This window comes from Pseudonaja textilis, chromosome Z (genome assembly GCF_049901715.1).
Source record: "Pseudonaja textilis isolate UNSWEBS1 chromosome Z, rPseTex1.2, whole genome shotgun sequence".
NCBI classification, from domain to species: Eukaryota; Metazoa; Chordata; class Lepidosauria; order Squamata; family Elapidae; genus Pseudonaja; species Pseudonaja textilis.
Genome location: NC_142008.1, coordinates 89,375,185 through 89,393,300, shown reverse-complemented (window position 1 = coordinate 89,393,300; position 18,116 = coordinate 89,375,185). Strand labels below are relative to the sequence as shown.

The 18,116-nt window shown below is 39.4% G+C and overlaps 1 protein-coding gene across 2 annotated transcripts in view; it reads right to left on the bottom strand.

The window, feature by feature from the left end:
* Positions 1-18,116, bottom strand: part of DNAJC7 (DnaJ heat shock protein family (Hsp40) member C7) — a 54,331-nt gene that overhangs the window by 3,434 nt on the left and 32,781 nt on the right. For both annotated transcript variants that reach the window (XM_026718286.2, XM_026718288.2), the window contains 4 exons: positions 14,534-14,607; positions 13,309-13,455; positions 1,920-2,072; positions 1,508-1,570 (listed from right to left, as the gene is read on the bottom strand). In XM_026718286.2, the coding sequence (XP_026574071.1) occupies positions 1,508-1,570; positions 1,920-2,072; positions 13,309-13,455; positions 14,534-14,607 (437 nt within the window). The remainder of the gene's footprint in view (positions 1-1,507; positions 1,571-1,919; positions 2,073-13,308; positions 13,456-14,533; positions 14,608-18,116) is intronic.

Genomic DNA, 18,116 nt, shown 5'->3' with positions numbered 1-18,116 from the left:
GATGTACAGATTAGCAAATTAGAAAACAAATCATTAAAGCAATTGTTGCAATATTGAGATCTTTTAAACAAAGACAGATTCTACAGCCCATTCAGAAAAAGCATGAAGTAATGTATTTTTCGGACTATAAGATGCACATTAGCTTTAGAGAAGGAAAACAAGAAAAAAATTGCCTCCCAGCAATTTGCCTCCTTGCAGCAAACAGCCTGGTCAGCTTCAGCATAGCCTGATTTAGCACGAGCAACTGAGTGGCAGCTGGATCGGAATACCACCCATGGCCCCCATTTTCGGCCTCCGCGCATCCCATTTTCAGCCTGTTCCAGGTGGTGGGTAAAACGGGCAGAAAACAGGATGCGTAGAGGCAGAAAACTGGGCACCCTGAAGCTAAAATGGGGTGCACAGAAACAGCAACAGGCAGTGGTGACAATGGGTGGCGTCGGGCAATGGCGATTCCTGCAGCTTAGAACAGCTGATGGGAGGTATTCTGGGAAGTCAATCCAACCGCCAATCAGCGGCTCATACTAAATCAGTCTGTGCTGAAGCTAACCAGGCTGTTTGCTGCAAGAAGGCAAATTGCTGGGAGGCAGAGGCCGAAGTATGGGGGCTGGTGGGTGGTGGGGCTTTGGCAACTTTCACTATATAAGACGCACAGACATTTTCATCCACATTTTTGGTGGAAGGGAGGCAAGTGCATCTTATAGACTGAGAAATACGGTATAACATAAAATTTATAATTATTATGGGAACAGATGTGTTTTTTGAGTGACTGGCAAGGACAGGAAATAAGATTTCCTAGCAAATCAAACCTTAATTAAGCAAACAAATCCCCAACTGATATTGTGCATATAAAGCCCCAATTTCTTGGCCTTCTGCAAAGGGACCAAACTTGGCTTTGTGGTCCTGCAGGAGGGCCCATGAGGGAGTCCACTCCCCACCTTGTCAGAACCACTGTTAAAAGGTCATTTTAGGATTTTTATCCTTTTGATGTTTAATTGTCATTAGTCTATAATTTAACAAAATTTTAATCCTAATTTAATGCTAATTTTTGTTGTTTTATTTATTGATATTACATTGTATAGAAATAGCAATAGCACTCAGACCTATATACTGCTTCACAGTGCTTTATAGCCCTCTCTAAGCAATTTACAATCAGTGTATTGCCTCTAACAATCTACCTAGAGCCCCAATTTGAGGCAGATGGATGTTTAGAAATATGAAATATTAAATCAATACATAAAATATAAGCTTTGGGCACAGCACACAAAGCCCTTAAAGCATATTTCTTGGCAACTTTAGAGGGAACTAAGATCTGGAGAGTGAAATACTTTATGGTCCCATGCTGGAACCATATTTTGTATGAATGAAACAGCCTCCACTGAATTCCTGAGACCAGAAATTAATAGGTTCCCCTGTTGTCCCAAAATGAAGGGATCAAGGGACACGGCCTCAACTGACACCTGCGGATATGCAAAAGCAATATACATATGATATGTGAAAGACAACCCACCTTCAAAACTAAAACTTCCAGGTGTTCCAAAGAAAGCTTTGAAGATATTATTAGCATCAAAATCTATTGGGAGGTATAGGTGAAGAAAAAACAAACAAACCAGCAGGTGAGAAGGAATTCTTGTTTAAATTTACATTTACAGTCATAAAAGTTCAGAAAAGCTTCTATAATATTTTGCAGCATTTTCTTTTTTCTATGTTTGCCTTGCCCTCAATCTCCAAACATTATTATATTAATATATTAAGCTATTAAAACATTGAATGATCAAATTCAATTTTGTATAACTTTCATCAGTAAAAATGTAGTGTTCTCTCAAAATTTTGAGAATATACTGACTTTCCTTGTTCCCATTCCATAACTATGCACCTATGCACAGAAAGGTCACTAATTAAAAGTCCTCTTTAGCACTCACCTCCCATATTCATGCCATCTTCCTCTAGATCCTGGCCACTGTCATAGCGGGCCTTTTTCTTTGGATCAGAGAGAATGGTAAAGGCTTCACCAACTTCTTTAAATTTCTTTTCTTCCTCTTTTTGGATTTCAGCACTTGCTCCACTATGCCGATCTGCCAGAAAAATTAACATGTCTGGTTGGTGGGTGAGACAGTGTGTGAGAGAGCAAAAAAGCCTAACTGTAATGAAAAAGAATAATTGGTTCTAATAACCAGGTGGGGAAAAAAAGATTTTATCAAAGAGATACAAATTTAGTGTAAAGAGAAGCTTAATTTACTAGTTTATTAATTACCGTATATACTCGAGTATAAGTCAACCCAAATATAAGCCGAGGCACCTAATTTTGCCACAAAAAACTGGGAAAACTTATTGACTCGAGTATAAGCCGAGTTTTTCAGCACATTTTCGAGTATATACGGTAAGTACTGAAGCAGATTTGTGTTATTAGATTTTTCTCCTACCTTTCTATTTAACCAATTACTTAGGGAAAATATATTAAAAACAATATATTAAAAACTTTTCTGAGTTGCCTTTCACATGGATCTGAACATCCAAACAGGTTTGCAATGGAAATCATGGTTCTTCAAGCTATTTAAAACTTTAAAGATTAATACCAATGAATCAAACTCTTTCCTACAAAGCAATTGGTAATTAGTGCCAATATTTTAGGGCAGGCAATATATGATCTGAAAATTATTTATTACATTTTCTAATCTGTGTAGATACCAATTAATTCCAACAATATATGACCTTTTTGTGTGTTCTCTAGCAGATGTCAGCTCTCTATTGTAGCTTGGAAACAACAAAGATAAGTGGAGTACAGTTGTATGGTGAGAATTGTAACAATTCTTCATAATGTTCTAAATGAAGAACTTGGAGAGAATGAAAAAAAAAAAACCTTTTCCATTATCAAAGACAAAAAAAAAAAATCAGGGGAATTGCAACTAGAAAGAAAAATCCCCTCCCCTCCAAGTAACAGGAACAAAGAATGATCTGTGAATTTTGAGAGACTAATGTATGCACTTGTACTGAACTAACCCACAAACCCTATAGAACAGCTTTAGTTTGAGTGAATATCTCCCCCCCTCTCGAGTTCCAATCTCCCATTATTCCTCTTATTTCTCCCTTACTGTGTTTGCTTTTCATGCCCAGGAATAATGCATATAAACAAATTTCCAATTAGTTAATGACCAACAGCAGCAATAAAACTGCCCTTGAAATAACAGTGGAGTTTGGGGTCCGTGGCAGGATTCCACAGCTAGGGCAATGCATGATAGTCATAGCTATATTTCTTCAAAGCCAGATGGAGGAGAAAAAAAAAGAGTAGGAGAAAAGCCTATAGTTGTGATGGCGAACCTACAAAGAATCCTCGTCCCACCTCAGCTCTGCCGTGCATGTGTGCCTCCCGCCAGCCAGCCGGCTGGTGTTTGAGTCTCTGCTGCGTATGCATGGAAGACGAAGCACACACGTGGGGGACAAGGCACATGCGTGGGGCAGGGCACATGCACAAGGATGTGTGTGCATGCACGAGTGGGGCGCATGCATGGGGATATGGACGCATGCTCGGTGGGTAGGGCACATGCACGGGGGTAAAGTGTATGTGCGGGAGCAGGGTGCATGTGCAGGGTGCATACACGGGGGACGCATGTGCATTGCATTTTTGGGATGTGCACGTGAGTGTAGGCACTCAGTGCTGAAAAGGCTATATATCACTTTTGCTCTTTTTCTATCATATTACATCATTTAGCAACTAAATTTCAACTCTATTATCTTTCATGATGTTATTCCATAACTGCAGCAATGATTTTTTTTTCTTTTTACCAATTCTATTGGCAATATCATTTTCTACTCAGGAGCAAGTCAAGATCACAACCCTATAGACGTAATCCTTGAGTTACTAATATAATGGAGCCTGCCAATTACTTTTGTAATCTGAGGATTTGTTAATTGGATCATGTTAAATGAACACGATCCCTCCCTACTTTATCCAATGCAGGAGGTGACAGGCGGGTGGACTCTGGCGGTGATTAATGCTTCTCTATAGGAGGGGATGGTGCCCCAGCACTTTAAGGAGGCTGTGGTCCGGCCCTCTTCTTAAGAAGCCATCGCTGGACTCCACCCAGTTGGATAATTTCCGACCTGTCTCCAATCTTCCCTTTTTGGGGAAGGTTATTGAGAAGGTGGTCGTGCAGCAGCTCCAGAGGTTTCTGGATGAAATGGATTATCTTGACCCCTACCAGTCAGGATTCAGGCCTGGATTTGGGACAGAAACAGCACTGGTTGCACTTTTAGATGATCTCTAGCAGGAGCGGGATGGGGGGTAGTGCATCCATCCTTGCTCTACTTGACCTCTCAGCGGCTTTTGATACCATTGACCATGGGATTCTCCTGGAACGGCTTCGGGGATAGGAGTGGGAGGCCTTGTGCTGTCTTGGTTCACTTCCTTCCTCTGCGGCCGCTCTCAGTCAGTGTTGATAGGAGGGGAGAGATCCAACCCTTGCCCACTGCTTTACGGGGTTCCGCAGGGCTCGGTACTCTCTCTGCTCCTGTTCAAAATTTATATGAAACCACTAGGTGAGATCATCCATCACCATGGACTGAGGTATCACCAATATGCTGATGATACTCAGCTGTATGTCTCAGCCCGTGGTGAGTTAAGTGTTGCTGTGTCCTCCCTCTCGCAGTGCCTGGAGGCTGTTAGGGGATGGATGGGTTGAAACTAAACCCTTACAAAATCGAGTGGTTCTGGGTCTGGGGTTCATTGATTCAGGGAGAATTACCACCTTTAGTCTTGGACGGGGTGGCACTACCCAAACAGACCTTGTGCATAATCTAGGGATTCTCCTGGACTCACGACTCCTGTTCGAAGAGCAGATGGCGGTCGTGGCCAGGAGGGCTTTTGTGCAACTGAGGGTTGTGCACCAGTTATACCCTTTCCTGGATCAGCGGTCCCTACTCACAGTCACTCATACCTGGTCACTTCCCGTCTTGATTATTGCAACGCGCTCTACATGGGGCTGCCCTTGAAGAGCATCCAGAAGCTCCAGTTGGTGCAAAATGCAGCGGTCCGCATGGTTTTATGCAGACCCCAGTGTGCACATGTATTACCTCTCCTGCAGGAGCCACATTGGTTGCCGATTTTGCTTCCGGGTGCAATTCAAGGTGCTGATTGTCACCTTCATGGCTTGGGTCCGGGTTATCTGAGGAAACATCTCTTGCCAATGACATCTACCCAACCCATTAGAACTAAGAGGCAGGGAATGCTGCGGGTCCCACCCCTGAGGGAGATACACCTGGTGGGACCTAGAAGAAAGGCCTTCTCTCTGGTGGCTCTGTCTCTCTGGAACATCATTCTCCCAGAGATTAGAATGGCCCTCTCATTAATACTATTCATAAAGGCATTGAAGACCTTGTTTTGCCAGCGGGCCTGGGGAACCCAGAGAGGGAGGGAACCCATCAAATGGCTAGTGTGATCCGGTGTCATCGGGGTGGGAATTGGTTTTTTTTGTTTTGTTTTTTGTTTTCCCAAATTTTGTTCTATTGTACTTTACTAATTTATTTGATTCTGTTAGTTCTTATTGTTTTTATTTTTTTGTTTTAAATATGATTTTATATTATGTAAACCGCCTCAAGTCGCCATGGGCAAATAGGCGGCAATATATATCAAATAAATAAATAAATAAATAAATTGTTAAACAAATGCACAGGTCATTAACTGCACATGAGGTATCTCAAAGTGGGAAGACCATGGGGAGGGCCTAGTGCTTCCAACCACCCAAGGCCTCTCCTGACCCGCTGAGATTTCTCGTGTTTCTCCCCCCACTCCCCATTCTGCCCCGTGGGCCTGACAGGTACCAGGCCTGTGGAGAATCACTTACCTTTTGAAGATCTTGATGATCAAACCTCTCCAGCCTCTCCACTGTGGTTTCTTTCTCTGCTCCCGGCGCTCCAAAAATGGAATGATGAGAGAGCTGAGGCAGAGTGGGACCAGTCCACCCTGCTCAGCTTGGCTGACTCACCGAGGCTGCCTGCGCAGAACACCATATCCGCTTTTGGAGCGCCAGGCAGCCTCAGTGAGTTTGAAGGAGCCTTGAGGAAAAGGGAGGGAGGCCTGTGGGAGCACAATCTCATGGCCCAGAAGGCTTCCATCCTTTTGCAAAAAGCTTTTGGTGAGAAGAACAGAGGCTGCCTGTGCAGGCTTCCATTCTTCATGTGAAAAGCTTTTTGGAAAAAGGACAGAAGCTTTTTGGGGGATGATTTCACATCCCTACATGCTTCTATCCCCTTTGCTCAAAACTTTTGGCATAGAGAACAGATGCCTGCATCCTCTCACAGGCCTCTGTTCTCTGCATCAAAGGTCCTTTGCAAAGAGGACAGCAGGTATGTAAGAAGATGGCTGCTTTTCTGCCACATGGCCCTGACTCTATAGATCTTTGAAAGATAAGTGAACAAGAGGCGACAGGATGGAGTGGAGGGGGGCAGCATCTCTGTGGTCGGTCATAAGGGTGAATGACTGTCATGCTGCTGCAACATTCATAACTTTGGTACTAAATTGTAACTACTTTGGGGAAGGGGTATCATAACTTTAAACCAGTTAAGTGAACTGTCATAACCTGAGGATTACCTGTAGTTTCCTAGTTTCTTTGGAACTTCTATAATTTTTTGATCTGAAAGTTTATTCCAGTATTATATTTTTATGAAAATAATAGGAATTTTATATTTGAGTTATTTAAACGTGCTTGGATAAATGCCATGCAGTAATAGGGGGAGGGTGTGAAACCAAGACAGAGCGGCGCCATAGGCGGTATTTAAAACGCTGAAGTAGCTACAACAAAGTAACAGATTTAACTGACTGAACTGACACAATTTATCCTACAAGCTTCGGGAAACTTGAGAACATTGTTCTATTGGAGGAGATAGTTCCCTTTCTCTATTTGAAGGGAATCAGATCAAGCTAATTAAGGAACACTAAAACACAAGTAAAATCGGAAGCCTATGAATGAGTGGGAAATTTGCTTAATGGTAGCTGTTACTCAGAAATTTTTCGTCCCCCACTTCCGATGTGCTCGAAGTGAAAGCTCCCAAATTGTAAAGTGAAAACTAAAAACTCTTATTTCTAGAATCTCCCCTTTTCTTTCCTTTTACTCTCTTCTTTGTATATATATTTACTTAAAATAGACTCCTTTCCTTTGTATTAGTTGGTGTTATGTTATCTTGAAATATGCTTGCTTTTCTTCTGTCTTTTTTTCGATAAATATGCAGATCCAGTAAAGAAATAGAAGATTGTTAAAATATTGGATTAATTAATCTAGTTAAGTTAATAGCAATAGGGACTGTTATATTTTGAATGGGAATATAGGGGAGATAGTAAGAACATTAAGTATAAGTTATTTAACAACTTTAGAGCTTTCTAGATTAATATTATAATTTATAGTGTTACTATATTTATGAAGGTAATATATTTTGTAGTTAAGGTTGCTTTATATTTAAGTTTAATCAGAGAAATACATATACATCTTACCAATTAGTTGAGAATATAGTTATTTAATAGATTGATAGATCTTGGTTAATATTAGTAACAGAGTTAAGAATACTGAATGCCAAATTGGAACAATATATTTAGCATTGTACAACAACAAAAACAAATTATAAAGGAAATGACTTCTACAACCACCACAGCACTGAAATCCGGCAGAAAGGTCAACCCTACAATAACAACCACCTTGGCAACAACTTCACCTATGGCACAAAAAACAATAGAGGAAACACTACCAATAGAGAAGCAAACTAGCATTTCGAATGCTAACATCCAAGCAATGTTTCTAACCTTACAGGACTCACTGACAAGACTGCAAGAAACAATGATTAAAAATCACAGTGAAACAAGAGCAGATATTAACAATCTGAAGGAAGAGATGGGGAAACTAAAGGCAGAAATGAAGGCAGACATCTTCAAAGTAGAGGACAAAGTGGGAGTATTGCAGCAGGCCTTGGAGAAAAATGAAGTTATAATAAAAGAGGTAGAGAAAAGAATGGAAAGAACGGAAAGAGAATTAGAAAGAGTGGATGAAGATCTTAAAAACACGAGCAAAGAAATGGTGGACTCATTGATCCTCCTAGAGATGGACAAGGCAACAACCTACTTAAGATTTCAAAATGTAGCAGAATCCAAAGAGGAAGACCTGGAATATTTGATGGCAGAGATTCTGGCCGGTCTATTGAAGATGGCTAAAGATGACATTCAAAAAGAGTTCGATGAAGTTTACCGGGTCAATACAAACTATGCAAGACGCCACAAATGCTCTAGGAAAGTCCACATACGATTCACCAGAAGATGTGTCCGAGATATGATATATAGAACCTCTAGAGATAAAACAATAACGTACAAAGACAAAGAAATTGTGATCCTTAAACAGATACCGAGGAGAGTAAGGGAACAAAGGCGTGATTACAAGTTTCTGGCAGCCTACCTAAACCAGAAAAGAATTACATTCAAATGGCTTATTCCAGAAGGGATGCTAGTGTTGTGGAAAGAGAGGAAAATCAAAATAGACACTACGGAAAAAGCTCAGGATTTTTACGAACGGATGGTGGGCCCACAGGAGCAAAGTAGTAGGGAGGAATTGGAAACAAATTGTCAAGAAGAACTTGGTGGATACAAAAATAGTACTGGAACTGCAGGGAACCAAGAGAATACTCATTTACAACAAAAGACAGAAGGAACCACACAAACACAAGCGCAAGAAGAGAGAGGAATTGTTACACATCAAAGAGCGAAACAGAACTGAATAGATGGGAGAAGGAAAAAAACTACTATCAATAAACATAAACGGCTTAAATTCAACAAATAAAAGAAAAAGGATATTAACCAAATTAATCCAACAAAATGGCGATATAATATGCCTACAAGAAACGCATATAAAGAAGAAGGATGAAAAATATTTAGAATGCCCGAAATTAGGAAAGTTATTTACCACACCAGCGGATGAGGAGAAAAAGAAGGGAATTGCAGTATATGTGAAAGAAGATCTGAAGTCAGAGCTAGTATGGTCGGTTTCGGAAAGAAGGACTGGGCTTGCAGATTTGGATTAATAACATCTCAATTCTCTTAGTAGTAATTTATGCCCCAAATGGAGATCAAAAGGAGTTTTTTAAACACCTATATAGAAAATTGGTTGAATTGCAAAAGAGAAACATTTGCATTATTGGAGACTTCAACTCTATTGCTGAATTTCAAAAAGACCACAGTGATGGCGGAAAGAATAAAAAGGGGAAGAGAGAGCTCCCTAAGATCTGTAGGGAAATGATGAAAGAACTAAACTTGACAGATATATGGCGAAGATTACACCCTGAAAAAAAACAATTTACATTCTATTCAAATCCCCACCAAATATGGACAAGGATAAACATGGCATGGATGAATGGGGAAATAGCAAATGAGACAAAAGAAGTGAAAATTTTGCCTAACGAATGGGCAGATCATAACCGAATTCAGATAATATGGAAGGGCAGGGCAAAACCAAAGAAAAGATGAACGCTAAATACTCACTTAATAAGAGAGAAAGAATATATTAATAAATTAAAGAATTAAATTTTTTAATAAAAGAAAACGATAATGGAGAAACCACGAAACAAAATATTTGGGACACAATGAAGGCGGTAATAAGAGGTACAACATTATCTCTTATATCGCCAAGAGAAACAAGAAAAAATATTCCCAACAAAACGAATTACAATAAAGAATTAAGGAGCTAGAAACCCTCCTACAGAATAGCCCAAAAGATTTAAAATTGCAAAATCAGATAAGATTAGTTAAACACAAATTGAATTTAATTGAACAAGAGAAAATGACCATGAATTTGAATTTGACCAGACAAACCTATTTTGAACATGCCAACAAGTCAGGAAGATGGCTTACAAGTTAAAAAAAAAGAAAGAAAAGAGATTGATATATCAATTAATTGATAGTAAGGGAGACATATATCAAGAAACAGAACGGAAAAAAGAAATCACCCATAAATACTTTGAAGATCTATATAAAAAAGAAGACATTAGTGAGGATAGAATAAGAAATTACTTAGACGAAGTAACGGACAAGGTAATTGAGGAAGAAATGGTAGAACTACTGAATAAAGATATCACTGAAGCGAAATTGAAATCAGCAATAGAGAACCAGAAAAATAACAAAACTCCAGGCCCTGATGGGATTCCAGGGGAGCTGTACAAGGTAATAGTAGAACAAATTGGACCACTTATGGTGGAAGTTTTTAATGATGTTTTATTGGCAGCCAGGATGCTGGACTCGTGGAGGGGGGCGTTGATCTCGCTGATCCTGAAGGAGGATATGGACCCCAGATATATAAATAATTACAGGCTGATTTCACTCTTAAATACTGATTATAGAATATTCACCTCTATTATAGCAAACAGACTAAAGAGAATGTTAAATTTGTATATACACGAAGATCAAAATGGATTTCTTTCAACTAGGCAAATAAAAAACAACTTAAGAATAGTATTAGACGCGCTAGAATTTTATGAAGCCCACCCTGAAAAACAAGTAGCACTGATGTTCTTAGACGCAGAGAAGGCTTTCGATAATCTAAACTGGCAATTCTTAATTCAAAAAATTTATAATTTGAATCTGGGCACCAAATTTGAAAATATCATAACAACTATATATGACACACAACAAGCTAATATAATAATAAATGGGGAATGTACTCGCCCAATAAAGATAGAAAAAGGAGTGAGACAGGGCTGCCCACTCTCTCCGCTGCTCTTCATATTAGCATTGGAGACATTATTAATGTGAATCAGGCGGAATTCAGATATAAAGAGATTAACGGTTAAGAAAGAGGAATATAAATTGCAAGCATTTGCGGATGATATGATTTTCTTTATTGAAGAACCAATAGATGAGGTCTAAATCTGATGAGTGAATTGGAGAAATTTGGAGCAGTAGCAGGGCTTAAAATAAATAGAAAAAAAACCAAATTAATGACTAAAATTCTAACAGAAAAACAGAAAATAGAACTAGAAGAAACAATGCATATACAAGTGACAAAGAAAGTGAAATATTTAGGAATTTGGCTAACATCACACTGTAAGACACTTAAAGAAAACAATTATGATAAATTGATATACCAGATAAAGAAAGATTTAGAATCATGGGGCAAACTTTAAATTTCACTACTAGGTCGGATCGCCACCATTAAAATGAACATTCTCCCCAAATTCTTGTACTTATTCCAAATGATCCAAATTAAATTGCACAAAAAGTTCTTTGAAGAACTCAATAGAATAACCCTGAAATTCATTTGGCAAGGTAAAAAACCCAGAATAAACGTTAAAGCAATGCAGGATATAAAGAGCAGGGGAGGGTTAGCATTCCCAAACTGGGAGTTATACCATATGGCTACCTCATTGGTTTGGCTGAAGGATTGGGTGAACTTATCCAACGAAAGGATATTGTTCCTAGAAGGCCATGATTTACAAAGGGGGTGGCATGCCTTTTTATGGGATGTAAGGAAAACCAGTCAAAAATATTTTCATAGATACTTAATCAGAGACGCACTATTAACAATTTGGAAGAAAATACAGAAAAAACATTATACAAAAGTACCAATATGGATTTCAACTATGGAGGCGATGATTCACCCAAACAATTTGGAGATTACCAAAATGATTAAATACAAAGATCTATTGAACCCACAAGGAAATTTGAAACTGAGGCAGGAACTCCAGGAGCAAGGACAAAAAATTGATTAATGGGTCTACCTCCAGATCCAAAGTAGATACAAACAAGACAAGAAAGAATTCGGAATTAATAATAAACCTCAACAATTAGATAAAATTTTATTAAGACCAGATTAAAAAAACATAACAAAATTCTATAATTACTTATTAGAAACAGAATTGGAAGAAGAAATCGAAAAGGAAATAGGAACGTAGGGCGTGGAGTAGGAACGTAGGGCGCAGCATCACTTTAGCGGAATGGGAGAAAGTCTGGGGCAAAAATAATAAGATCACCAAATCAGCAGCATATAAGGAAAACCTTTACAAAATGTTTTATAGATGGCACTTTCCCCCTTCAAGATTAGCGAAGATGCACCCTAATACGAGTCCGCATTGCTGGAAGTGCAGGAAAAAAGAAGGAACATTTTTCCATATGTGGTGGACTTGTACAGAAACCCAAAAGTACCGGAAGAAAATCAAAACTTGGTTGGAAGAAATTACCAAAGAGCAGATCGAATACAAACCAGAGTCCTTCCTGCTAGGGATTTTTGATAAACCAATTTCCAAAAAAGCCAAATACATAACAATACACATCCTAACAGCGGCCAGATTAGCTTTCGCTCAATACTGGAAACAACATCAAATTCCATCAGATGAAGATTATTGAAAAAATTTCAAAATGTGCAGAAATGGACAAACTGATTCTGGCACTAAAAAACAAAGATACTTCACTATATTATGTTAGCGGGGGTATCATAACTTTAAACCAGTTAAGTGAACTGTCATAACCTGAGGATTACCTGTAGTTTCCTAGCTCCTTTGGAACTTCTATAATTTTTTGATCTGAAAGTTTATTCCAGTATTATATTTTTATGAAAATATTAGGAATTTTATATTTGAGTTATTTAAACGTGCTTGGATAAATGCCATGCAGTAATAAGGGGAGGGTGTGAAACCATGTGTTTTACAGTGTATTGTACGTAACTGTGTTGAGAGAATAGTAGAGGATGACAATGGAGCAATTATTCCATTTTAAATAGAGCTGTAAAAATTGAAATTGCATCATGCCACTTTCTAAACAAGAAAAGAAAAACAAGCTTCTTCAGTACTTTTGAATATTCTCCTCTTGCTCCTATTGAAGGGACTCGTGGCTGAGCACTCTCAGTTCCAGAGAAGTTAGAACTCAACAACTTAATCAGAAGGAAAATAAAAAGGAATCCTCAAGTCACTTATTCTGTCTTCATGAGGCTTATTGAAAATGTAGCAGTATCAAACTGGCTGGTGGAAAAAAAAACCTCATACCAATGCACCTTTTCAAATATTACCATTTACCAGTTAAGCTGCTAGCACAATGATAATCACAATTTCTGTAGTGACTCAAAAGTCCAGCAATATTATTTTCTGAGACACCTACATTCTCACCCCACCTTGGTTCACCCAATCAAAGCTTGGGCAATGATAAAACAGGAGAGAGGAGGGTCTCGCACTAAACAAACAGGAACAGAGAAGCCTTAGTGAAAAAGTTTATATTATTGAGTATATTTCTTTCATGACATTCGGTTGAAGAAGTTAGCAGTGGAACTAGGGCAATAGATCTTGTGATTTTTATACCTGGGTGATGCATTAGGGCCCGTTTCCGGTATGCTTTTTTAATTTCATCTTCAGATGCATTCTTATCCACACCCAGGATCTTGTAGTAATCTTTCCTCTTACTCTTTTTCAATTCCATCTGTGCATTCTTGAGTAGCTGTTTGTGTTCTACAATATATCAGAGGGAAAAGTTTTAGCTGCAAGAACAAATTACACACTGAATGTAAGTCTCCTACAAGCAGGCTAAGTATGAGAAAATTCAGGACTAATAAAGCACATTTTGATGTAATATATAACAGAAAAGATTTGCCTCCATTTGATAGGATGATCGCTCCCAAATTAATTTATTTTTAAAAGTGGATAAACTAATTGCAGATACAGCTATCAACAATTGCTTGTCTGGAATCTAACCATATACTATTAAAAATCTCCCATTTGTCTGTTTGTAATTGACTAAAACTATGCATCATAGGACAATCATTTTACAATCAATGTACCTCAAAGGGTAACTTAAATAATGTGTCCAAAACCTGAAATCTTTAATTCAAGTAGAACTGAAACTTGGCTGCCACAGTCATGTGATCATCATTTCCAATGCTCTCTGCCAGCTTCCCACAAGGAAAAGCTGCCAAGAAGTTGGAAATCCCAGGCTGCCAAATAGGTAAATGGCTGCTGTTGGGGGAGTGAATGAGGGAGTGCACAGGGATGGTATGTGTGTATGAGGAGGTGAGTGCACACAAGTCCTGTGGGAGAGGGTTAGGAAAGAAGGTGCATGGGGGTGTGAGATAGTATGAGGAAGACATGGAAAGGATCAGGGAGGGTGTGCACAGAAGTGGGCAAGTGGTAAGTAAGTAAGTATCTCTGAAAGGATGACCCAATAGCTCTTGTGTTATCTATTATCACTTAAATTATACCAATGAGATATAATTGCTACGATCCGGGTTCTAGAATGGCCCTAGCTATGGAAGTCTGACTTCACACAATTGCTCTCGTTCAGACAAGCCTAACTCAGAGGGTTGTTGCTGGGACTAAAACTAGGAAAGAGCACTATGCATGCTGCCTTGAGCTCTTGAGTGAAAAAGTGTGATATAAATCAAATAAGACTGTGAAAATAATAGTTAAAACCGATTTTTAGCAATACTGAGCTAGTGTACCCGTCATCCCTAGCCACCATAAAAGAAGTTGCAGCTTGGATTATATTAGAAAAAAGGCCAGTCAAATCCAGAACCACATGCTCTATGTTTACCTTTAGTTTTCTCTGTCTGGTAAACCTTTTCATAATCTCTCACAGCATCTTCATACTGCTCTGTGTCCATGTAGCTAGGCAGAAGCATAATTAACCTTATAAGCCTCAAAACAAGATACAAATTACATCAAGAAAAAAATCAGAAAATGATTTGAGTTGAAGGGAAGGAAAAATCACTCCTAACCCATTTTTCAGCTATGAACAATATCTAAGTTCCTACCAAATCAGGGAGGAAGTGCTGTATAGAAAAGTGATTTACAGAAAATCAAATTTGATATGATAAGCAACATGACCTGATTTCTAGACCACCTGAATCAACAGAGTACTGGAGCTGAATCTAGCAGAAATTCATGAAATAGTTTTGGATCTGGTGCATTTTAACACCAATTACCTTAAAGGCTTGGGATGAAATGTGAAGTGAGCAGAAACAAGAATATAATTCTAAACTTCTCAAATGTAAAAATGAGAGAGCTCTTGATGTAAAAATGAGAGTACATGGAGAAATTGTTCAAAAAGGAAAACATTTGTTTTTTATAGTTTAGCAATTGCCTCATTTAGCAACCACTTGCAATTATGAAGATCCTGCCCTGTCCCTTTCCATTTGTGTGGAGAAGATTAGCTAGTGACATTATAGGGGGCTCTTTTCATGTCCTCATTAAAGCACCCACCAAAGCGGTTATCTATTTACCTACTTGTGATTACTTGCTTTCAAAATGCTAGGTTGATAGGAGCTGGAGTGAATGAAGGTGCTTGCCCCCACTACACAGCAACCCTTGGGTCTCGCACATAGGCTTGCTAATTGTCAACCCAGCATCCTAACCACATGAGCCACCATGCTCCTCAATCCTCATATTTATGATCTTGGCAGGTCTATATAGCAAAGGAAAGCTTTGCTTAATGACCAAATTGCTGGCCTAGTTGAGGTTGCTAAAAAAGGACTACATTGATATTCTTCCCAATTCAATCAATTCTCTCAGCTGGTATTAGATATCAGGACACCCTAAATCAAAAGATAAGCTGTATCTTCACTACTTCTTAGATTATTAGTCTTTCCTAGCATTGTTTGGAATTAATGTTTTCAGTATTGACACCCAATACTGAAGCAGATAAAGAAGTCCAGTTCATGGCCAAATTTTGGAGGGAGTTCCTGTGGACTATTGGGTTGTCCTAGAGTCTTAGCTAAGCCTTTCATCCAAGCACCAATTGGGGGGGGGGCGGGCAGAGAGATTGAATGCCATGGTAGAGCAGTATCTGAGATGCTACGTGAATTATCAGCAATCGGATTGGGCGGACCTCTTGCCTTTTGCAGAGGTCACGTATAATAATGCTGTTCACAGTAGCACGGGACTAAACCCCTTCAAAGTAGTGAGCAACATGGACTTCGTCCCAATGCCTGAATATCCAAGGGATTCCCCCCCTCCTCGGTCAGCCTGACTGTTTGGATGTCAATGCTGAAAGCAAATTGGGACAATGTAAATGGAGTGGCCGGCATGAGGTAAGGAGGCGGCTGCTGTCCTTCTCTTCTCTGTTCCTCCTGCTCCCCTTGTGCTAGCTGCTCCATTTCCTGTTTCTACATTGCAGCGCAGCACCCAGGAATCCATTTTGAAAGCATGTGGGGAGGTTAATTTGCCTGGCCAAACAGTCTCTGCTGTGCTCAGCAGCACCTTCGGTCTGGTCGCTCTGTCAGCAGCGAAAAAAACCAGTCCCATCGCAATTTGAAACAACCCCTAGGGCTTGCTCAAAAACCACATTCCCCAGCTTCTCAGCAGGAGTCCTCTCCAGGCTCAGCAGAGCCAATTTGGCTGGTCTCATCTGCGCAAGCTGATATCATTCTCCCCCGTGCTGCTTGCATGTCTTTTTAGCTATTTATCTTTTCAGCGCAGAAGGACTGGTGTGTGTATATGCTTTCTAGGGGGTCTTCTCTTTTAAAGGCACTAGCTTTGGGATTTACAGGATTGTGGGTTGATCTGCTTCCTGCCGCCGGCACTGCCTCTCCCTTTGTCCTTTGGCTTTATAGGTAAATGGTCCTCCCTGGGATTTGATGTGTTCTGTTGAAACTTGTTATTTACCTAGTATATGTGTTAGAATCAGGGAGATTGGTTAGCAGCTAGAAAATATTCCAGTTTTTCTTACATGAAATCTTCCTATATCTTTACATCTGTAGGTCTGGTTTTAAGATTGTGATCATATAAAGCGAATAATTTAAAAATTAAATTTTTATTGATAAAATGCTGTCTCATCTCTTCACCTTGACACTGGATATGGGATCTGCAGCAAAAAGAAGGCTGGGGAATCCTGGAGGTTGAAGTCCATACAGGCAGCCCTCGATTTAAGAACCATTCCTTTCACCCTCTGTTCCTACCTTCCATTTCATGAAGCCAATAACTTTATTCTGGAAACTACATGTCCCTTGAAATTAACAGGATTAACTTCTGTATATACAGGTAGTCCCCAATTTACAACAGTTCATTTAGTGACCATTCAAAATTACAATGGCACTGACTTCCGGTTTGAAGGGCTTTGGCGACAGGCAGGAATCCACAATCGTGCGCTGTTTTTGCCTGGGCTCACCGCTGGAGCGCCCCGAGCCGGCTGGTTTCAGGGCTAAGCCACCCCGTAGAGGTGGTGAAGAGGGGGGAGATCGCCAGCAGGGTCGAGGAGAGCCGCATCTCTCCTCTTCAGCTGGTCAAACTCCCTTTCCCAAAGGCGGTAGGAGCGGTGGTCAGAAATGGCCACCTCAAAGAAGCGCTCAACTGGAAAAGAAAGTGCAGGAGGAAGATAAGAAGTGAAAGTTTTGGCTGACCGGGTTAAAAAGCAACAATTAAGGTACCCTGGAATTTAAATTTTATAAAAGATAACACTGCTCCCAAAGAAGAGTCAGAAGCAGCGAAGGAAAGTGAAAGGGGAAAGTGTTTTCCCCCCTCTTCTCTCTCCTTCCTTACATTAACTAAGAGATCTGAATAAAAAATCGGAAAAATCCGCTTTGGCATTAACAGGCAATTAAGCTGAAAATATAACTAAATACTGAAGGGACAATAAAGATTTCTGGATATTAAAAACTTTTTCTTCTATAAGCAGGAAGGGAGAGGAAAAGAATAAGGGCAAAATCCAGACTGCCTGGATTTCAAAAGAATCTAAAGTAAAATTTCAACAAGACTTCTAAAAGATACATTTTAACTGAAACTTTGCAACTAAATAGTAACCCCAGGAAGAGAAAGTGAAAGTGTAAAAAGGAACAGCCTTGTGTATTTGGATTGCTTGGTGACTTTTGGATTTTTGGTTATTATATTTGAATGACTAAAATCAATTGGGTAGTTGTTTAAATTTTTTTACAATGGCATCATTTCTGGATGAATTGAAAATGGAACTTAAAAAATACAAAGAAGATGTACAAGAAGAGAAGGGTTTTTTTTGGTTTCGTTTTTCAATTCTTAGAAATGGAGATCTGCAACTACGAGAAACAACAAGAAAAGACTGCAAAACAAGAAGACTGGGACAAAGAAGAAGCCATCTTTAATCCACAAGTAACTCTTTTTGGGGAAGAAAGGGGAAAGCGGGGAAAGAGTACGGAGAATTTAAGACT